Source organism: Sminthopsis crassicaudata, chromosome 1 (genome assembly GCF_048593235.1).
Source record: "Sminthopsis crassicaudata isolate SCR6 chromosome 1, ASM4859323v1, whole genome shotgun sequence".
NCBI classification, from domain to species: domain Eukaryota; kingdom Metazoa; phylum Chordata; class Mammalia; order Dasyuromorphia; family Dasyuridae; genus Sminthopsis; species Sminthopsis crassicaudata.
The window spans coordinates 274756100-274780216 of record NC_133617.1 but is presented as its reverse complement, the minus strand read 5'-3'; the positions used below and the strand labels follow the sequence as shown (position 1 = coordinate 274780216).

The 24117-nt window shown below is 35.8% G+C and overlaps 2 protein-coding genes across 7 annotated transcripts in view; both read left to right on the top strand.

The window, feature by feature from the left end:
* PPP1R42 (protein phosphatase 1 regulatory subunit 42) overlaps positions 1 to 7272 on the top strand; it is a 55110-nt gene extending 47838 nt beyond the window's left edge. For 3 of the 6 annotated variants that reach the window (XM_074278817.1, XM_074278819.1, XM_074278816.1), the window contains one exon: positions 894 to 1340. In XM_074278817.1, the coding sequence (XP_074134918.1) occupies positions 894 to 914 (21 nt within the window). In that variant the 3' untranslated portion in view covers positions 915 to 1340. Of the gene's footprint in view, positions 1 to 893; positions 1341 to 4507; positions 4745 to 7140 lie in introns of those variants that run through there. The other 3 variants (XM_074278818.1, XM_074278813.1, XM_074278814.1) reach the window with 2 other exon arrangements.
* Positions 7273 to 9401: 2129 nt separating this feature from the next.
* TCF24 (transcription factor 24) lies at positions 9402 to 23644 on the top strand. Its single transcript, XM_074278821.1, has 2 exons — positions 9402 to 9791; positions 21325 to 23644. Exons 1-2 carry the CDS (start codon positions 9402 to 9404, stop codon positions 21436 to 21438), a joined length of 504 nt encoding a protein of 167 aa, XP_074134922.1. The 3' UTR covers positions 21439 to 23644.
* Positions 23645 to 24117: the final 473 nt, after the last annotated feature.

Here is a 24117-nt window from a genome sequence, read left to right as displayed (position 1 = left end):
AAAGTGGCTTCAGTAAGAAAATTACAGTAGTACAATGGCCAATAACTTTAACAAAGCATAACATGATACTCAAGAGCCTCATAATAGTGGGGTCTCCAGGGTTTTTGTTATTGAATTGTATCCAGATATCATACTTCAATAGTTACCTTCAAAGGTTCACTTGGCTACCCCTAAAACTATCACATAATGTCTAATCTCATGATAAACTTTTGCGAAATTAGGCTTTTCTTGAAGACTCAACCTAGCCACGTCCAGTTCTAGTTTTTAAGTCTAGTGTAGTACAATGCGCAGAGATCAGGACTTGAAGTCGCAGGACTTGAGTTCAATTTTTTTGCCTTGTCACTTCCTACCACTCTATTACTTTAGACGTCTCTGAGCTAAATAGACTGGACTAGATGGATTGTGAAGTCCCTTTTAGTTTTACATTTATGATCCTATGCTCTGCTTCCCACTAGCACAGTCATTTTCAGCAACAATTACTGGGAACCCAGAAGGACAGAAAAAAAACCAAAAACAAAAACAAACACTGTCACCCATGGGTGACAGAAGACCATAGTCTTAAAAATCCTGTAGTGATTGCCTTGAGATGAAAAAGAAGGGTACAATCCCATTCACAGTTGTCAAAAATCACTAAGAATACCATCTATAAGGGTAGTGTCAGAAAGTCATCTCAGGTCCTTAATCCAAATCCCCTGATCCTCATCCTTCTCCAACCCTGTTCCAAATCCTAAGAGATTTATGCTGTTCAATATAAACTCAGAATATGCATCAAGTTTAGTGAAAGACTAAAATAATGTTAATAAGTTGTGTCTTTGAATCATGGTTTGTAATTTTTGAATAATCATTTAATATTGAACAATTTAACATTGTTTTTGTCTTGTCTTTTAATTCAGAAAGCTTATCGTGAAGCATAAGCAAAACCTGACACCCAGAATGATGCACCTGAACCTTCACAAAGCCACCTGTACCCCTAATGTGACAGTTATATTTAGTGATGTCTTTTTTGATTAAAAAAAAATGAAGATCTAAACTATAGGCTATACCTATAGCTTTGCAATCTGGATTTTTGTTTTTTAACCTGTTTTTTTTTCTTTGTTTTTTCTCCTGTAGTTGTATTATTTCATGATTTGATCTTATTATGGAGGAAAAAATTAGTGCTTGCCCTTTTATATTTTCTTTTTAAATATTGAAAGTAAGTTTCACTTAATATCATAGCTTTTCAATTTTTTATTTCAAAGATAGATTGATTTACTTCTTAATTATCACATGCTATTTACTATGAAAAACAAAGAGCTGAAACACAGCCTCCAAAGCTTCCAATTAAACATTTTGAGCCAATAGTTTTGTTTCCTCAAATATAAAACTTTTCTATTTAGCACTAGTTAGTGGGAATTAAGTTCATATCTGAGATCTAATATTCTCTGATACCTAAGATTGAAATTCAGTCATCAAAATGCTTCACAGAATCAGAAGTCAGAGATGGAAAGGAACCTGAGAGATCATTCAGTCTGGTCAAAGGCCTTTCATTTTACAGGAGAGAAATCTGTCACCCAAAAAAGCAAACAAAGTCATAGAGTTTACTAGGATAAGAAACAGGGCATGATTTAGACCCTTATACTCATAATCTGAGACTTATTTGTATTATCCTCAGCTAAACAAATTATTTTTCTCTCCAATTATACAAGAAACTGGAATACTTAAAAACTTGATCAATCATTCATGTTTTCTAATTAATAGCAAAGATAATAAAAAAGATCCAAACAGAATCTTTCACCATCTCAGAATCTTAGGCTATCTTCTGCTTCTGTCCCCTCATCTCTTAAGTCTAATAATGAGAATTCCTCCATGGTCTAAACCTAGAAAAATTTTCCCATATTAAATTTGGCTTCATAATATGGAGTCAACTATGTGGGGTAATAGATAAAAAGTTGGCCTTGGGACAAGATACTTCTGGGTTGGTCCCACTTCTGTGTAAACATCATGTGTAAACTTGTGAAATCTGTAATTAAGGTTTGGTGAGCCTACTTCCAGAATAAGCTGATGTTATATGAAAATATCTAGCTGAAATTGAGTTTGAATTCAAAAGAATTGATATACTTCTGCAATTTTGCAATTTTCCTTCCTGGCCATGAATTTTCTGTGAGCCTTCAGGCAATCAATGAGTGGGATTGAGATAAGGCCAGTGGCACTTCCTCTTATATTTCCCCATGGAACTACTATGTGAATGTGAACACATGCTGCCTCTGCTTCTTTGGATTTCTGTATTTCTTGATATTAAGCAGATGTCTAGAGATGGAAGATTCCAGATTATAACCTTGTTAGCTTCAAAAATTCAGAAAAGCCAAGAAGTCTAGCAATTGGAGCTGATTACAGAGAATCCTGTTAGCTATAGCAGTCAACTCCAGTGAACACCCAACTCTGATACTGTTTGGCTTACCCTAATAGTGAATCATCCTGGCAACTGAAACCACAGTATAAAATTTGTCTTCCAGCAAGTAAGAGTAATTTGTCCATCTCTGTCACACCAAATGAACTTAGTAGATAAGTTTAAAGGAAAAGAAAAGATGATTTCTGGGGCCAGAAACTACCCCTCTTCTATACACACATTTCAGTATTTATGTACCTCAAATTTGAGCCTTCTTCCCTCAAAAGTTCAAAAGAGGGGGATGTTTTTTATTAGTCACTTTGAACTTAAGCCATTCTACCCATCTACTGCCAGTTTGGGGAGATTTTTGTATATCTATCCTTGTTACCCTTTCTTTTGTAAAATTAATAAGAAGTGGTTGTTAATGCTGGGGAAACATTATCTGGTTAATATGTTTAGGGAAGCATACTAAATTAAAGCTCATGAATGATAGTATCACATATCCAACCCCTGCAGGTTCCCTCTAAAATCCCTAGGGGAAAAACAGTTGTGGTGATTTAAAAAGTTTGAAAGATATTTAAATCACTTTATTAATAAAATCAGCATGTTACTAATAAAGGAGTGATCATTTGGCCATCTCAGACCAAAGATAATCATGGTGAGATCAAAGTTTATATGTTCTTTTGGAAGAGTAGTGGCAATCAACACAATAGGAGGTGAGCTATATTAAAATGAGTGACTGAAAGTAACATGTCACCCTTGGACAGAGAAACGGTTTCTATACTCAGACTGTCCCCAGTTTTGAGCCATCTATCCAAAGAATGTATGCCCCATCCAATTGTGAGGAAGGAGACAATAGCTGTCCCGGGGTGAGTTTAATCAGCAGCAACAAATCCCTCCAGACTGAACTTTAAAAAGGGAAGGAATTATAGATCTCCCTGAATCATTGGTTATTAATAATCATTTCTCTCATAGTCAACTCTCTAGGACCTTAGCTGCCAATAAAAGTTGGGATTGAAAAAGTTAGTATGGAAGGAGTTCTACACATAAATTATAGTAGTGTCTTTGTTTAAGAATGGATTATATTGTATAAACTTTTTCATGGTGAGAAGAAATGGAATGGAAGAAAATAATAATCAGTTTCTCACTTAATATGGGAAAAATTGCATGGTATTTTAGGAAAACTGGTGTTCTGTTATTCCACATGATGTCTTATGGAACCATGTTAAATGAGGAATAAATTGGTTTTTAGAGGGTTTTCCCTTGCAGACAGCAGAAAAATTATTGTTCTAGAGCTGAAAGATTCTCAGACATCACCTGGCCTAGCCTCTCATTGTATGGATGAGAAAACGGACTCCAAAAGAGTAAGAAATGCTCATGATCATGTCAGGTAGTAAGTGTTAAGAGCTAATATTTGAACCTTGTTCTCTGAATCAGAATCCAGAATTCTTTTTACCATACCAAGGGCCTTTAAGCACAAATTTGAACTCAACTTGATTGTAAGATTTACTTATCAATAATTTCTTCTTTCCTTTTACACATAATTATATTATCTGATGGAAATAATGACTTGGCTTTTTTTTTTTTTTGAGGAATTCAGAGTGAACTGAATCCAATAAGACTCTTTGATTCATCAGATTCAGGGAAATGATGGAGGATAGATAAAATTCCCACATAGTCTAAGTAGGAAAAGGAAAAGGGGAAGAGGGGCAGAGATGTTATATTAAGAGGGGATTAGTACAAATATGTAATAAGACCAATTTTCTAATAAAAGGTTAAAGAACAAATAGGCAGTTTTCAAAAGGAGAAAACTTATCAACAAATTTATAAATGCTTTAAATAATAAGAGAAGTACATATTAAAAGAACTGAGGTTTTACTTCATACTCAACAGATTGGCAAAGCTAATAAACATAGAAAATGTCAATTGCTGGCAGGACAGGAATACTAATTTGCTGTTGGTGAAGCTATAAATATAGCTTCACTATAAATTATTCTATTCCTTTTGGAAAACAACTTGGAACTATTTTTAAAAATCATTTAACTTTTACTCAGACATACCAGGAATATACTCTCTAAAAATTCAAAGACAAAATGAAAGGATTCACATGTGCAAAAATATTTACAGTAGCACTTTTTACAGAGGCAAAGAACGGGAAGCAGAGGGGGTCTCCATCAATTTGGGAAATGGCCATGGTTGAAGAAATCGTGATCATCTAATAGAATATTACAGCTTCAAAGAATTTGAAAGGATTTGTATGAGCCGAAGTAAAGTGCAAAACTAGGAGAACAATTTATATAAAGACTACATTAATGTAAAAGAAAACAACTTTGAAAGTCTTAAAAAGTCTGATCAATAAAGTATTAAATCATGATTACAGAAGATTGTTAATGAAACATGTTTTTCACATGTTGATAGAAAAAGGGACCAGAGGCAGAATGAGCTCAGTACTCAAACTCAATCTACTTTGCTTGATTCCACATTTATTATAAGGAAGACTTTTTTTTTTTTTTTTTTTAGGAGATGAAGTGAGTTGTGTAAAAAAAAATATGGAGATTATCAATAGTGATGTAAAAGGGGAGGAGGGAAGGCTCAATACCACATTGTAAAATACACAGTATTTATTGAATGATTGTACTAAATGTTTGGGATAGAAAGAAAAAACAAACAATCCCTCTGTCCTCAAGGTGCTACATACACTGCAATGGAGAAGATAACATACGTTGTGTTTATACATATATATATATATATAATGTAAATATATAAATATAAATATGTATATGTAAATATACATGTATAGTTATTTTGTCCTTTGTCAAAAAGGACCAATGTTATTACAAGTGAAGTCTTTGAGTCCTTAATGAATTGGATTTAAGTGAGATAGTTGCACAAAGTAATCAGCCTCATTCACTCTTCAAAGTTATTTAAATCATTTAAACAAGAAAAAAAAAAAAGTCGAGTTGACTTGTGATGGCCTGGGATGCAGTGGATAAACTTGTCTTTCTCCATGTTTGACCAAGCTGTAAAGCACTCCACAGTGCATGCTTCATAATTGTTGGCACAAATTCTTCTCATCTGCCTATTCCATTGGGATGTCGCCACTTGATATGCTATAGCTATATACCTATATATGTTCATATATATATATATATGTGCATACCCATATACTCATACACAGATACATATATATATATATATATATTGTGTGTAAGCATATCTATGTAGGCATCTATATGTGTGTATAAATCTGTCATGTATGTGTGTGAGCAAGTAGATGATGTACTATATAGAGTCCTGATCCTGGAGTCAGGGAAACTCCTCTTCCTTGAGTTCAAAGCCAGCCTCAGACACTTACTAGCTGGGTGGCCCTGTGTGATTGAGGCAAACTTAACCCTGTTTGCCTCAATTTCTCATTTGTAAATTGAGCTGGATAAAGAAATGACAAACCATTTCAGTATCTTTGCCAAGAAAGCCCCAAATGAGGTCACAAGGTGTCAGACATGACTGAAAGGATTCAACAAATGTGTGTGTATATATACTCACTAGTATAAATACATATATATATGTATATATATAAAATACACAGAATAAAGATGGACATAGGCTAAGCTTAGAGATATAGGCAATTGATGAGGTGGAGATTTAATAAAGGTCTGCTGCAGAAGGAGGTCCTTGAACTGCATCTGAAAGGAAGACAGGAATTTTAGGAGACAGAGAAATAAAGAAGGAAGATGGGAGACTGAGTAAGGGAAGGTGGTTGGTCCTAGTGCTTTGAAGAAGGTAGGTGTCAAAAGATTGAAACCACAATAAGAGCGATTTCAACCACACTGTTATATTAGAAAGGGGCCAGTTTGTAACAAGTTTAAAATGACAAACCAGAGGAGAGGAAGTTTCTAAAGTTGGTATGGTCCTGTGATTTCATTTGAATACAGACCTCCATGAGAAATTTTCCACTTTTGATGAAGGTAGGAACCTTCTGAGTAACTTTAAAACTTTAGAGCTGCCTAGAGCACTGAGAGGTTAAGTGATTTGTTTAGTTTACATGCCCAATATGTATCAGAAACAGATCTAAAACAGATCTTCCCAGTCCGAAACTTATCTGCTACAGTACACCCAACTGAGCAATTCTTTTAAATTGAGTAATAGAAAGTCACCAATTCATACACACCTCCTTTTTTCTGTTCTTTATATACTTTTATACAATGAGACATATGTTTGCTGTGATATATGTGTGTGTGCGACACACGCCTTTTTTTTTTTTAAGAGGGCTGAGCCTGAAGTGCAAATCTTCCCACAGAAACTGCCTAATTAAGATCTGTATATGCAAGTGTCTGTCCAAAGGATTTTCAAGCACCCTAAGAGTGAGAGTGAACCCTATGGGGTGGCTAGAGCATTAGAAGTGGTTTAAGAGCCTGAATAATGCTAAGCAGGCTTTCCTTGATGCAAGTGTGGCTAGAGTCTGGAAAAAACCCGACTTGTGATGGTGGACTAAGGTCGCCTCTAGTCACAACCATTGCCAGTGTCCCCTCCTTCCCCCCCACCTTTGCTTAACTCCTGGAGGGAAGGAGAGGGAAGTGTAGGCTGTCAAAGAGTACCGTGGGAGCCCCCAATTCTCCCCCCTCTTCCCTCTTCCCACCCAACAGCAGTTTGATTAATGACTCTCCAGACAGGAAAGGGGCGGCAACCGTGAGAAGGGGACCCTCAGGTAGTTAGTTGCGGATTTCCCAGTCCTCTGTCTGCAGGCGAACTGAGAGAGACCTTGCATTTACAATCAGACCAGAAAAGGCGCTTCGGCGGCCAGACTCAGGGCTCCTGCAAAAAAGAGCAGCAATGTGAGGGGCCAGAAGACAGAATTGTCCTTCGCAGAGTACATACGACCTAGGACAAACAGAGAGCTCCCAAGCTGAACCTTCTTGGCTCCCTCTGGAGAAGAGGAGCACCCAAAGGCTTCAGGAAGAAAGGTGAGCAGCGGGGCAAAGAGCAGTCTGAGGACTATCCCCTCCAGCCTATCCTCTTAAGCAGCAACCCTATCCCTACCCCTTCCCTCCTCTTTTTTTTTTTTTTTTCTTTGCGTCCTTGAAACAGCCCCCACCCAGCGTCCTGGATTTAGGCAAGGAAATGCCCGCTTGAGATGAGGAGGCCTGAGCTTCGCCTGGCTCTCAGCCCATGACAGACGCTGTGATCTTCTCTGGACCCTTTCTTTCTTAGTGAGCAGTGCATGCAAATACTTATCCCTGGCCTTTCCTTGAGCGCGCCTTTGGCCGACGGGCTCTGGGTGTCTGGAAGATGTAATCTAGGATCATAGACTCAATTGGAAGGGAACTTAACACACGAGGAAACAGAATCAGAGTAAGTGGCCAAGATTACTTAAGTACTTAACACAAGTAAGTCTGTATTGGCAGCCCAGGTACTCTGATTCTTTATTCTGTAGTTCCAATTTCTTTGATTAGATCCGTTAAAGCTTTTTGTTTGTTTTGTTTTGTTTTTGGCTTGTTCTGGTGGTTGTGTTTTGTTTGGCTTTTTTAGAGGAAAGAAAGGGGATGGAGTAAGGAGAGGCAACTGGTTTTCAAATCATATCTTTTGCTATCTGTAAATGTGAACTCCAGGAAATAATTTCATATCTCTGAGAGACAATTTCCTCATCTATAATAAATGGGCATAATCTCTTTTACATTCAGTTCCTCAGACTTGTTGGGAAAGACACATTAGGCAATGGGTAAGAATTTTGGAAACACTGAATAAATTCATTTGGGTAGAATTGGTTGAAGGTACTAGTCAAATAAAGGCAGGAATTAACAGAATGAAATGAAAAAGTCAGCTTCGAAAATTTTATTTAAGATTATGAAGTTCCGTGGAACCTACAGTAACAGGACTAAGTTCACTATCTGGAATCGATCATGCATCTATAAGAGATATGAGACTTGTCAGTCAGATTTGGTGAGCTTTGTACCATACAAGTACCTTAATTATGCCTCCACTCAGTCTGTTACTTGCCCGTCATTCTGGGAATAACTGTCATCCCCCTACTTAAAGAGTGTAACCAAGTCTAGCTGTTCCGAGCCAGGATTTAGGTGTTTTTTCTTTCTGCGGATACGGCTCAGAGCTCTTTATCTCAGATAAAGTACTGCAGAGCCACCTTGAACCACTTTTACCCGGGAGGGAGAGGAAATGCTCAAAAGTTTCAATTAACTTTTTTTTTTTTTTTTTTTTTTTTTTTTTAATGCAAAGATAGCTTTCATCATTCACGTTTGACAAACCTTCCTAATTTTTCTCTTTCCCTTCTTTCCCCTTACCCTCTCCCCTAGAGATCAAACAATCCGACATCTTCCATATTCAAGACAGTTAATTTTTTTTTCACTAGAAGTTTGTCTCTCCAAAAGATCCAAATAAAAATGTCTCATTAAAATAATTTAATTTTTATCTTTTAAAGCAAGTACATGATGTGCAAATTTAGAGACAACTCCTTACCAAATATTCATATTGACGATTTGAGATCTACCTGGATAGAACTTTCCGACTTTGTGTAGTTTGATCCACTACAGTTAGACACACTGACCCAGACATCTTTTTGGTCCTCTTTAGATTATAAAAGAGAATTACTAACACGTAGCCTGAGGTGTTGGGTAGGTTTTCCTGTGCCTAGATAAATTGTTAACTGAATTTGCAATTCGGCTTTTCTCTGGATATCCAAGACTACGTATTTAAGAGTTATGTATTCGATATAAGATGGGACTTGAATTTACCAGGAAATTAACAAATTCAGAAACTTCTGGCTAATCCAGAAGCCTGAACTGTGCACGCCGGAAAAGGCCTAGTACTAGTAAGTTCTTTTATAGATCGGGGAATAGATGGGTGGCAGTGCAGGGGAGAGGGGCTCTGCTAGTCGGTCCACCTGCCATGCCACTCCAGCTCCAGCTCCCCTGAACGAGGAAGAGACCCAGGGGGCACTGACCCCAAAAGGAGCTCATTGCTGTTTCTGTCTGGCTGCAGGTTGCAAGTTTCAGGACGCTCAAGTTCAGTGCCTGAGAAGACACCTATGGACTGCAGTAGCAGTGGCTCTGGGAATAGCCAGCCCAACTCCAGCCCGGAGCCCGATCCACCGCTCTCCACCACGGCAGCCACCCGGGACGCTGGCAGTTCTCCGGCCGCTCCGGGGCCGGGGCCCCGGGCCGGGAGCGGGAGGCCGGCGGCTGCGAACGCTGCCCGGGAGCGTAGTCGGGTGCAGACTTTGCGGCACGCCTTCCTGGAGCTTCAGAGGACCCTGCCCTCTGTGCCTCCAGACACCAAGCTCTCCAAGCTAGACGTGCTGCTGCTGGCCACCACCTATATCGCCCACCTCACCCGCAGCCTTCAGGACGAGGACGACGCGCCTTCAGACCCGGGGCTGGGCGCTCTGCGCGGTGATGGCTACTTGCACCCGGTCAAGGTAGGCTCCCGCAGCCCCGGGTTCCATCTGGGAGCTTCAAAACCAGATCTCCTAGGAACGAGAGCGTTCAGTCGAGGCCCGTCCAATCAAAACCAATTCAGTTCAATAAATATTTCTTTAAGCTGCTCATGAGTGCCACGCTCACTGCCCGGAGCTGGGAGAGACCCAAAGCTTAGCTAAGATATTACTTTTAATTCTTAGTCTCAGCCTTCCAGGGAGAGTGAAATATTAATAGATCATATTAGGACTTCGAAAGGGGACAAAAGTAAAGCATTATGTTTGCCGGGCTTCTTCAGTAGGTTTTGTGTATTTTCAGGCTCTCACCTTAATATTCTGGGCCCCATCCCTTCCCTTGGAAGTATTTTTATGGTCATATCCTAGCTGTCCACAAGCAAGGAGCTAGCCGTTACCGCTGGGGTAAGGGTTGTTCTCTCAGGTGCTGTAAAGTACTATTACAGGTTTGAGCATCTCGTGGGCTGAGAGTTCTGATCCCATTTCTGCTACATAGAAACTAATTTTAACTAAGCTATTACCTTTCAGTGTTATTTCTTTAACTTCGATTTATTTTTAGATGACATTGGTTTCCAATATACATCGTCGGCTACCCGCAAGTTAACTTGTTGGCGGTTTTCACATTTGTTTTGTTTTTACGTATGACATTATTTCCTTTCGTTAGAATGTCATCGAAGCATTTAAATTTTCCAATATTTAAATGAAATATTGCTCACAGAATCCTAGCTATCCGAGAAAATTCCCTTTATCTAATGGAGCAGTTTAGAAACCAGAAGACACATGATATATTTAGTATTTCAAGCCATTCCTGCCACAGATTGGGAAAGCTCCAAGGACAAATTAAAACAGCGCTTTCTGTGGTAGTAATTATCAGTCACAACGGTAAGGAATTGAGATCTTGTTGATGAAGAAAAAACAACAAAGAAGTCACGAAGGTTTTTTGTTTTTTTTGTTTTTGTTTTTGTTTTTGTTTTTTTTAAATATTTTGTGCATATGTCTTGTCTTTACATTATAAACACTTACAAATTGCCCCACTCCAGGAGAGGTAAAACTAACAATCTAGTGATTTTATCAGAAAGTGCACAGTAAAATTCCACAGTTGTGGCACTTCCCTTTCTTTTTTAATTAATAGAAATCTATTTTTATTTCCTCCCACATCCCATCTCGTTTTAAATAAAAACAAGTTCCCTCATTGACTGTATAGAAACATACACACATATTTTCATTCTGCATAAAAAATCTATCACCTCTTAGGAGGTTTCATTATCTGTCTATTAAAACTCTGCATGCTCATTATATTTATGGTGTTATATAAATTGTTCTTTTGTTTCTCCTCATTTCATTGTTCATCAATGTTTGTTAAAATCTTCAGAATTGTTCATTTTTATAGTAAAGATGTTGTAATATACTACAACATAACAAGTCAATTATTTTCAGAGTATGATCCAGGGCACCCCTAATTGTCTTTAAGACTCTTAGGGGATCCCTGAAGTCAAAAATTATTATGATGATGATGCCAAGATGTTTTAATTTATAATAAAGTAAGTTTCGCTATATATAGCGCATTCAAACAAGAGTTTTTTGGAGTTCTCAATAATTTTTGAGGGTAAAGGGGTCTTAAGGCCAAAAAGTTTGAGTACAGGTGTTTAAATTGTTTTTCAGGTTTTAGTTACTTCACCCTGCATCAGTTCAATATATGTCTATCTGTATAAGTCTATATTCAATATAAGTCTATAATATCTATTTCTTCATTTCTTACAGCAAAATAGCATCACATTCTATACCACAGATTATTCTGCCATTCCTCAATTCACACATCTTTCAATGTATCATTTAAAGTAGAGACCTCCAGTTCTTCATCAATCTTCAATGCTGATGACATTATAGTACCAGAGATGATAGAGGACAATAAGGCCAAAAAGTTTGAGTACAGGTGTTTAAATTGTTTTTCAGGTTTTAGTTACTTCACCCTGCATCAGTTCAATATATGTCTATCTGTATAAGTCTATATTCAATATAAGTCTATAATATCTATTTCTTCATTTCTTACAGCAAAATAGCATCACATTCTATACCACAGATTATTCTGCCATTCCTCAATTCACACATCTTTCAATGTATCATTTAAAGTAGAGACCTCCAGTTCTTCATCAATCTTCAATGCTGATGACATTATAGTACCAGAGATGATAGAGGACAACATAGTGTAGAGGCTTCAAGAAAAGAGAGAATTCTTCCACATGTTCTACCAGCTTTTTTTTTTTTTAAATACCAATTATCTTGACTTTTCTGATAAATTCTGAAAATTTGGAACCTGTTATTTTCATTTTATTCCAAAAAGCTCTACAGGTTTAAAAAAAAAAAAGATATTTTCATAAAGTATGAAACTGTAAATATAGTAAAAAAAATTCTAAAAATCATTTATATCAGAATGTTAGTGCTCCTATCAGTTCAGGAGAAAATTGAATGAATGACTTGGAAGAATTTTTTATTTATGACATCTGTGTAACAAGCTGAAGCATATTTTAGATATATGGCAGTATCTTTTTTTTTTTTTTTTTTTTTTAGTTTTAAACAATTTCTGTAACAATTATTCTGTGGCACAATTGCATTCCTTTGCAAAATGAGCCAAAATAATTCTCTAAATACCATAATTACATATCCCAAAAATGCCCCAGCTTTTCAGTAAAATGGTATGACTCATTTAGTCACTGAATCCTACTCTTTCTCCTATTGATAATTTTTTAAAAGCCTTTATCTAGGTATTTGTCAAGAATATGTCATCTTCATAGGTTTTCCAAAGTTTAATTTTTAATTTTAGTTTTCCCATTTCAAATCTATTTTTTAGCAAAAAAAATTGAAGTCAATAGTTTAAAATATTCTATAATTTTCAATTTGGCATTGGATTCAATGAACAGAAGGAGAAGGGGATCAATGAATGATTCATAATGAAACTTTACAATCAGTGAATGAGGACTTGATGTTAAACAGTTCGTGGAGAAAGATCAAGTTCCTAACTTGTTTAACATCAAGTCCTCTGTCAGTGTTCAACCAGAAATAAGTAAGAACTAAACCTTTAATAATCACTACAGTTACTTCAAAGGAAAGCCACCAATGGGAACAGTGACCTCACATTATTGGTAAATTTTGATAAAAGGGCATTATGCAAATGGAATACAAGAGATTAATAAATTCAAGCCATTTTTTAAAAAGTATAGAAACTTGTGATATTTTGTTTGCTTAAGTGGGGGAAGGGTGAAGAGGAGAAGGGAAGCTTAGGCATAAGCATTCCAAGATGGTACAAATTTAACAATCATTGAATAATTCATAAAGAAATTATAATATTACATTGTAAATGTTTCCATATATGTTAGATTATTATTCAACCATATTACTGTTAGATATATTAAAATAGTATTGACATATAGTATAAAACAAAGTGTACTTAATATCAAATACACTTAAATAACAATCAAAAAGTATCCATTAAGCATATTCCTGCGCACAATGTAATTCGCTATAATAGCAAACATTTATCCAATAATTTCCTCAGATCAATCCTATGGGGGAGAAAGTAAAGTAACATGGTCTAAACTCGTGATTTCATTGCTGTGAAGTCTTTCTTCCACTTACAGAAATCTGCAACTCATCTATAATACATAATTTAAGAGAAATGACTGGGATCCTGAGAAATTAAGTAACTTGCAATGATTACACAGCAAATATGTCAGGACTTGAAGAGGCGGAACCAGAACCAGAAGCAGAAAATCTCTCTGTCTGAAGTAGTGTCCCCAAAATTTTAGTGCAGCTTTAAGCTCCAATAGCTAAAAACTGCACTAAGAATTTTGGTTCTCTCTGTATTATCTCCATTTTACAGGTGAGAAAACTGAGTTCAGAGAAGTTAAATGACTCACAGAGTAACAAAGCTAGTGGCAGAGCCAGAAATCTAATTCAAGTCTACTAACTCCATATTCTGTACTTTCTATTTACTGTCACCACCAAGTTTCCTTTCAAAAGAGTATTTTTTTCCTTGTTTACTTATAAATGTACTAATCATCTTCAGAAACAAAAAGTTAGGTTCTTGAGAACAGAGCTTGTTTCATTTTTTTGTATTTGTATAACCAGAACCTCCTAGCACAGTGGAGGAACTTAACAAATCTATGCTTTTTTTTTTTTTTTTTTTTTGATGATGTTGGTTATGATCTTTGTGTTTATACAATAATTGTTTGACATTTATGCACTATCTTTGTTATTTCAAATCAAAAAATCATATCTGACTTGTCGACTCTTTTTAGGGTTTTCTCGTTAAAGATACTGAAGTAGTTTGCCATTTTCTTCTCCAGTTCATCTTACAAATGAGGAACTAAGGCAAACAGGGTTAAATGATTTGCCCAGGATCATATAGTTAGTGTCTGAAGTCAAATTTAAATTCAAGACCAGCACTCTATCCACAGTTTTACCTAGCTACCCCATGCACTATATTATACTACCTTATAATTTTAGAAAAAAATTCAAATTGTTTTCACTTTTGATCTATATGCCAAATAATTTTTGTAGTCCTTTAATACTAGTCATTGATAGTTTTTTTTCTTTTCTTAATTCACTTGTGTTATTTCATAAGAAAATTGCTGACTTTTGGTGAATAGCAATAGTTATTTGTTATTAACACAGGAATTAATCTTGAAATAGGTTTATCCATTCAACAAATGTTTATTGAGCTTTATTAAGTACTTACACTGTGCTAGATCTTCTGAGAGTAAAGAAAATGAATGATTTATCTCTCCTCAAAATGCTGTTGATCTAACTGGGAAAACAAGACAAAAACCTCAGTAGTTGTAATACAAAAAAAGGAAGAAACCAAATACCATGGAGGTTCTGAGCAAGAAAATTTTACATACTTGAAATAAACTGTTATGAGGCTTGGCTTTTAAAATATATTTAAATAACCAGTGTAAGCCATTAGCTGTAATACTTAATGGTTGAGTATATTTCATTAACCTGAAATTTCCCATTTTACTGAGATCTCTTCTGTAAACCATGATAGATAGGAGTAAGTCATTTTATATTTTTAGTAAGTCATTTTGTATTCTTAGTATATGAAGGGAGATGAAGATGAATTCTTTTTTCTTGATTCTTGATAGTCTCATAGCTGCACAGGCCCTCATTAATCAACCAACAATTAAATTCAATGTGCCTATTATGCCCATCACCCTATGGGAGATATCCAGCAACTAGCAAAAAAATAGAAGAATTCTCATGGTAGAAATACCAGAGATATGATATAGAAGATGTAGGCTAGGTCTAGAGGCATATTCCTAAAGATTATTATTGATGTGGGTGATGTAGATACCAGATGATGGCAGTTTGGATCCAGGCATGTGAAGGATTCACAATGGACATTCTCTTTGGCAAAAGGTAGATTTATTTAGCAGAATAGGTTACAGGCAAAATGGAAAGATACAGATGAACTGGGGATGGTAAATATGAAATAGAGTGGGAGAGCATATGAAAGACAAGTTCCTCAACAGAACTCACAATTATCCAGTAGAAAGGGAGTGCCCCATGAGGTTGGGGCGTGTCCTTAGCTGTGAAGCTAAATCCTAGAAGGAACTTAGCACCCTGAAAGAACTAACCATAAGTAAGAAGTGGAGTTGAGAAGCATAATGGAGTTAGGGGAGATACCATATGTTGTGAGGGAGGGGTAAGGACAAAGACAGCATGAGGCAGAGTGCCATGGTGGGTTGACAAAAGAGGGCAGCATTGAAGTCATGGCCCATAAGTAGATTTTAGAGGGAAAATTTAATCTTAGAGACATGCTTGGGATTTCTGGCAGGGCATGGCAAGGTGAGACTGCTCAAGATCTCTATGAAGGGTGGGTCTCAAGGGTCTGACATAACTTGAATTCAGACTGGGCATCCTCCCCAGCAGGTGGAACTATGGAGCTAAATTCATCTCTATCAGAGCCTTCTGTCTGCTTGCCTCAGGGATCAATTCTTTAGTTTCTCTCTGTCCAACACACAATTCAGGCCTCATCAATTATTTTTGTTATTATCTGTGAATTTAAAATATTTTTCTGTGTTTTTTAACATCATTTGGCTTATCTAAAAGTACAGTGCATAAACATTTACAATATTTAAACACTTAAGTTGAATTCTGGACAATTAGAGAAATAATTCTGGAAACTTCCTCTACTAATTTAGAGCATCAACTACTCTGCATTTTATGTTCTGAGAAAATAGTCTGGGGCATTGAGAGGTTAAATGTTCAGAATCCCCAAACTCCCCAGTATGTGTCAAAAGAAATTCTTGAACCTAGTTAGCCTGAGTCAGACTGGCCCTTGAAGCACTAAAGCAGACTGCCTCTCAATTAGGGGTTTGCTTTATTTCAAAAAAGTATATGTCTTTCCAGGAAAAATTCCTATTGGGATTGTGCTCATTTATTTCATTTACATGGTTTCAAAGGTTTACAAGGTTTCAAAGTATATGGCACCTTTAACTTATGTGATTGAACTTCACAATAACCCCTTGAGAAAAACAATATAAATATTATCTCATACATATGGGGTGACCATTTGTTGTCACTAACAAAATGCAAACTCAGATTTTCTGGCTCCAAGTCGAACTTTTTTCCCCATGGTACGACTTCTGTCTACTGCTTCTCAAAATGATGCTAAATAATCATTTGAAGGGTGAAATTAGTTCGTTATTTTAAATCAGTTAGTTATTGTTGATAAAGACTAGCCAAAGTAGTGAATTCATTTTCTTTGAAATGTCTAGTTTAGAGTTTCCACATTTCTGGCTCATGATCAGTTTACTCAATTAACTGAAGAAAAAATAAACAAAGTTGTATTAAGCATTGGTACTAAATACTAACCACTTTGCTAAGCACTGAAGTTACAAAGAAAAGTGAAAATTATCCCAGTTCTCAAAAAGCTCACATTTTAGAGGAGATAATAAGTAGATAACTAGTGTTTTGTTGTTCAGTCTTGTCCTGCTCTTCATGACTCCAAAGGTAGTTAAGTGGTTTACTGTTTCCTTCTCCAGCTTTTTGGGTTTTTTAAACAAATGAGGTATTAAGGCAAACAGGGTTAAGTGATTTGCCCACAGTCACACAGCTAATGTCTAAGGTCAAATTTGAACTCCAGTCAGGCTCAGTGTTCTCTGTGCTGTCACTTAGTGGCCCTATAGCTAACTCAGTAGATGATTTATAAAGAAGAGACAGAAGGTAATCTCAGAAGGGAAGACTCTAGAGTGGGAGTGTTGGAAGTACAATTTGGGATCTAACTAAATCTTTTTTTTTTTTTTTTTTTTTTGTATTCATTTTTCCAAATTACCCCCCCTCCCTCTATTCCCTCCCCCCGATGACAGGCAATCCCATACATTTTACATGTGTTACAATATAGTCTAGGTACAATACATGTGTGTGAATATCATTTTCTTGTTGCACAATAAACATTAGAATCCGAAGGTACATGCAACCTGGGCAGACAGATATTAGTGCTAACAATTTACATTCACTTCCCAGTGTTTCTTCTCTGGGTGTAGCTACCTCTGTCCATCATTGATCAACTGGAAGTGAGTTGGATCTTCTTTATGTTGAAGATTTCCACTTCCATCAGAATACATCCTCATACAGTATTGTTGTTGAAGTGTACAGTGATCTTCTGGTTCTGCTCATTTCACTCAGCATCAGTTGATTTAAGTCTCTCCAGGCCTCTCTGTATTCCTCCTGCTGGTCATTTCTTACAGAGCAATAATATTCCATAACCTTCATATACCACAATTTACCCAACCATTCTCCAACTGATGGACATCCATTCATCTTCCAGTTTCTAGCTACAACAAAAAGAGCTGCCACAAACATTTTGGCACATATATGACTCTTTCCGCTCTTTAGTATTTCTTTGGGATATAATCCCAGTAGTAGCGCTGCTGGGTCAAAGGGTATGCACAGTTTGATAACTTTTTGGGCATAATTCCAGATTGCTCTCCAGAATGGCTGGATTCTTTCGCAACTCCACCAGCAATGTATTAGGATCTAACTAAATCTTGAAGGAAATCAGAGAAAGTGTAAGAGACTTAGATAAAAAGGGAAGTCAGCTAAGGCAGCTAAGATAGAAAATGGAGTGTCTTGTGCATAGAACAGTAAGGAGGTAAATCCCACTGTAGAGTAGCCAAAAAAAAAAAAAAAAAAAAAGCAAAAATATAAGAAGGTATCAAGATTATGAAAAGCTTTAAATGCTAAACTGCAGAAGTTATATTTGATCGTATTGGTTTGGTTTTAGGTGGGGTTTTTTTGCTGATTTTCTTTTTCTTTTCTTTTCTTTTTTTTTTTTCTCTGAGGCTGGGGTTAAGTGACTTGCCCAGGGTCACACAGCTAGGAAGTGTTAAGTGTCTGAGACCACATTTGAACTCGGGTCCTCCTGAACTCAAGTTGGTGCTCTACCCACTGCGCCACCTAGGTGCCCCCCTTGCTGATTGATTTTCAATCAATATGCATTTATTAAATACCCACTCTGTGCTATATGAAGGGCAATAAATGGCCCAGTGGATAGAGCCTGTGCTTGCAATCATAAAACCTCATCTTCATGAGTTCAAATCTGGCTTCAGACACTTAATAGCTCTCTGTAATCCTGGGCAACTCACTTAACATTCAGTTTCCTGTGTAAAATGGGCTGGAGAAAGAAGTGGCAAATTCTTTCCATTGTCCTTGCCAAAAAAAAAAAAAATCCCAAATGTGGACACAGAGAATTGAACATAACTGAACTGACTCAACAACAAAAAAATTATGTGAACTGGGCTGGAGTTGAAAACATGTTTGAAATAAAGTATATATCCATCCATTGGACAATGACTGAGTATGTATATATGTATGTACATACATATGTATATGTGCATCTATAAATATAAGAATGAGAAAAGCAATCGGTGAGTAAGCACCTATTATAAACTAGACATTGTCCATTGTAAATGAAAATGAAAATAACAGTAAAATTAAAATGAAGTTCCTCCTTCCTCTACTTGTAAAAAAATGAATATTTGATATCATCTAGTCCAAGAGTTCTCACTCTTTTCTCTGTCAAGAGACCCCTTTGGCAGTCTGGTGAAGCCTATAGATTCCTTTCCAGAATAGTGTTTTTTTTTATATATATTTTTTAATAATATTATCCCTTGTATTCATTTTTCCAAATTATCCCCCCCCTCCCTTTACTTCCTTCCCCCGATGACAGGCAGTCTCATACATTTTACATGTGTTACAATATAACCTAGATACAATACATGTGTGTAAATACCATTTTCTTGTTGCACAATAAGCATTAGATTCCGAAGGTATAAGTAACCTGGGCAGACAGATATTAGTGCTAACAATTTACATTCACTTCCCAGTGTTTCTTCTGGAAGTGAGTTGGATCTTCTTTATGTTGAAGATTTCCACTACCATCAGAATATATCCTCATACAGTATTGTTGTTGAAGTGTATAGTGATCTTCTGGTTCTGCTCATTTCACTCAGCATCAGTTGATGTAAGTCTCTCCAAGCCTCTCTGTATTCCTCCTGCTGGTCATTTCTTACAGAGTAATAATACAGAATAGTGTTTTTAAAAAGCATAAAATAAAATGCATAAGATTGCAAAGAAAATCAATTATATTGAAAGACAGTTGTTAATTTTTTTAAATGTATGCCCCACATTAAGAACCCCTTATCTAGTATAAGTCTTTCATTTTACAAATGAGGAGGTTGTAGAAAGACTTAGGTGAATTGAAGCAAAATGATATGGAAAAAAAAATGTTGTACATTACAACAATATTATTGTACAATGATCAGCTGCAATTAACTTAGCTATTCTTGGGAAAACAATGATCCTCACAACAGATATATGAAATAGATGCTAAAATTATCCCAAAATTATTGGGATATTTATCTCATATATCTTATTTGCAAATAAGGAAAGAGAAGCTGATAGAGATTAAGTGACTTACTTTCCAGATGAGGAAAAGACAAATTGTAAAAGCTAGGTGACTTACTTTCTCCATAGTCACACAGCTAGTAAATATTTGAAACAGGAGTCTTTCTGACTCTATCCTCAGCATTTTAAATGTTAATTAACATAAGCTGCTTCCTTAAAGCCTAAAATATTTTATTGGTATACTTTGTACAGTTTGTCCCTGGAAATGTATACCATTTTCAACCACATATTGGACTAATTTCCACCTTTTTGTATATATTTTTACATTTTAGTAGAATCATGCTACATAAAATTATGAGAGTTGATGACCCCTTTATATAATATAAAAAACACTTCTGTGGCATAATTGGAAAAATAATAGTTATATGAACTTTGTGGACTTCACTAATTGACAAAAGAATAGAAGTGTCTTATTTCTGCTCAGCATTCCCTGCTGCTTCATTTAGCATCCTATTTTTAGGTGGCATATGGAAAAATAACATCCAGAAAACTCTCCAAAGATGGTATTCATGAAAAATACTATAGGCATAGACTATTTCAAGTCACATTACATTATGATCTTTCCGATTATACAGATGTTTGCTATCAAGTGGATAAGACATCTGGATGATTAATTTTTTCATTTTAAAGGTTCAGTATTATGAAGACACCAGGTATAGTTTTAAAAGAGTTATGGGTAGTATTTTGTTGAAGTTTTTTGTTGTTATTGTTGTTGTTTATTATAAGTATGAATCTTTCTATTATACCTTGGCTGGAAGTACTACAATCTTTCCTGGGTCAGACCTCACTACTGATCAGCATGGAAGTTTTGACTTATTCAGTTTCTGACTTGGTCTGGTTTGCCTTTAAGCAGCCCAACGCAGCTCCACCATATGGTGTGTAATGGATCACCATATTGGTGTTAGACTTAGTGTGATCACCTAATCACTTAGTTCCTATCAAACTCAAGCAATTTACCAGTCTCAAACTCTCCAGCAGAAGAAATTTTGGGCCTGGACTACTCTCGGTCTCATTCAAGTCCTAGACATCTAAACGGAAGTTTTAGATCAGATATAGGAATAGGGCCTAGGCTTATGATGTCATTGGCAAAGGATATAATCAGATAAGAAAAGTCCCTCTACCAATGAAAATTAGCACTTTTTTGCAATTTATAATCTTTGAGAGTTGGCTAGGATTCTAAAGGATTAACTATATATGCAAAGGTCTTTCTTTCAACCAGGATGAGTCAGAGGTCTTCTGAGATCTTTCTGGGAAGGCTATTTCTCTATCCAATGTGCCATGTTGCCTTTCTGTCAATAGAACATATAATGAAGATTAAAATAAAAACATCTTGGTGCACATCTGTAAATACATTTGTATATAGTTTAGTTATAGGGGGTTAAAAAAAGATATTTATGATGGGAAAGTTTCCCAAACTGAACATTCTTCTTTCAGAGTTATTGAATATCAGTTACAAAATATATCTTGTTTATCTCAGGAATCAGTAAGCAATTTACATATACATTATAAGTGCTAATATTTTAATATTGTTTGTATATCTTTTTCTTTATTTTAGAAATGGCCTATGAGATCAAGATTATACATCGGTGCTACAGGCCAGTTTCTGAGTCATTCTGTACTGGAAGAAAAAAACAACCCAGGAGATGCTTCAGCAGACTCACAACCTTAGTCTCCCTTTTGCTCTGTAAAGTAGCAAGAAACTTTTATTTATTAGAAAGATGTGTTGAATACATATCTTCAGACAATAACAATTATAATTTCTCCAAGTTTATGAATGGTATTATGTGCTGGTGCTCCATTCTTTGTTTTCAAGCTAAGTAGAAATGAAATTAAATCTTTATTCTAATAAAATCCTCTATTCAGTGTTATCTGTCATAGCTTAGTACAATACGTAGCATTTAAAAACCAACTAAGATTCACATACAATAAAATATGTAAATATTTGTATGTATATATATTATATACACACAAATTCTACTAACTGTACTATATATGACAAATGAAAAGTTAATGTTTTTGCTCAATAATAAGCTGTGTTTATGGACACTCCAACTTTTATGAAGAGTGATTAGTGGCTGCAAGGGATCCAGTAAAACATTTCAATTAAATGTGCTATTGAAATCAGTTAGTTCATTGTATTTGGGTATATTTGAGAAGAAAAAAAAATTTCAGGTATAATAAGGGCACAGAGACCTTCATTTCAGGCTAATTATTTTCCCAGTAACCCCCCCCCCCCAATGAATACTCAATATGTCAGACATCAGAGGGAAAGATGCTTGGAGAAAAGAGTGTTAATGAGAAACCCTTGGGTGAAGAACCCTAATTCTCTTATAATAAGGCAGGAAAATTCTTACTTAGAAGATTGTTTGGTCTAAATAGGAAAATGAGTAGAAACAACCACCCTTGAAGATAGTGTTAACTCCTAAAACAGGGATAGGACCTTGCTTTGGTACACTTAAGTAAAACTTATTGATAAATTTATTGACTTGGTGGATCCCCAGTTTTTAATCTATGGATTTTCCTTCCATTTCTGAAGGTCATAATTCATCTAGGCCTTCTCAGCCTATGTAATTCTTGTCTATAACATTATATTAACCTTACAAATAATATCAACCCAATAGGCTAGAATGTTGTTAGTTTTTTATATTCATATTAAACATATTTGGTGGGCAGAGTTTTATACCAAGTCAATAAGCATTTATTAAAAGCTTACTAGTTGTTAGGCACTGTACTAAACTTTGGGAATACCAATACAAGCAAAAAGAAAACACCTGTTTTCAGGGAGTTTATATTCAAATAAGGGAAGACAAAATAGAAATGAAAATTATTAAGTAGGGAGCAAGGGGAGAGAAGATCCTTGCTGAAAGCATAGGGATAAAAAAAAGCCCAAGAGTCAAGAAAGGGCTGACAAAGGAATAAGGGTGAACATGGCTGGCTTGGACACCTTCCTTATCGTGGTGGTCTCTCAAAGAACTGACCAATCAGATGAAGGGGCCATAGGAGCATCATGATCTTCCTAGGTGAAAAGACTACTGGATTATTGTTCAGAAAAAAATCTGAAGAGTCAGGAGTGGAGCCCAGAGGGGACTGAAGGAGTATGTCAATATTAGCCACTCAAACTGTTCCCCTCTTGTCTGTAATTTTCCACATTTCACCAATCCACCACCTTTCATATATGTCCTTGATAATAGTATCTTTTATACAATAAGTGATTATGGGTAATATAACTTGCCACCTCCCACCATATAGTTTCCCATTACAAACTGTGATTTGAACTTGTAATTCTAACCAAATTTCTGGTTTTCCATAATTCCAAAAGTTCCTAGGAACTACTTAGGCAGATTTTAATCCATCAAAAAGCATGGAATGACCTCTAAGCTGTCAGTGACCAACAGCTTCTGGGATTGACTTGGTAGGATGATGGGAGCCATCATATTATGATATAGTAGTTATGTGTTAATCTGGTCACTGGTTTCAATTTTCTACTAGAACCACGGGAAGGAACAAAATCATAAAAGAGAGAGCCTTACAATCAATATTGCTAAGACAATATGAAAAATATCATCATTTGTTAGGATATTTTGCTGCCCAAAACAGTCACAGTTCAGTGTATTCCTTTCCTCATTTTCCTACTCAAGCTCCTTCCTACTCCCTTTCCTACCGACAAAGTCCTTTTTCATTTGTGGACAATCTTGGGCTTTTAAACTCCTGGCTCTCAATGTAGTTCTCTACTCAATGTTAGTTCTCTACTAGTGAATGGAGAACTGTTTTAAGAACACACATCTGGTCTGTTCCTTCATTTTCTTTAGGTCACCGAACTATTTAAAAACTACCTGGAGCAAAAACTGACTATAGGTATTACTTCACTGATTTGCAGAACCCAAATTTCTTTGTGATTTTAGATATTTAAATGTGAATGTATGTTGTTTACAAAATGACTCAAATCTTGTCTTATTTAAAAAAAAAACATATAGCATATAATAAAATTCTTCCTAGATGATTAAATGTGGTATATATGTTTACATATTTAAACATTGCATGTGTATCCATACATATGTAACATTGGAATAAAAATATAGTCAAATATGCTTTAATTTTTCAATATGAAATCTTATTATAAAAGTGTCAGGAAGAGTCTGCTTTTTGTTTAAAGGAATTCAATGTATTAAAGACTATGTAAGTATAATAACTAATTGGCTCACTGTATGTTTCTATCAAAGCACTTTTCTACAACCTAAAACTCAAATGTCAACTACCAAGGCAGCCACAGTGGTATGACTTGATGTCATGTTAAAAAAAAAAAAAAAAAAAAAAAAAAAAAAGTTCTGGATTTTTAAAAAATAGCATA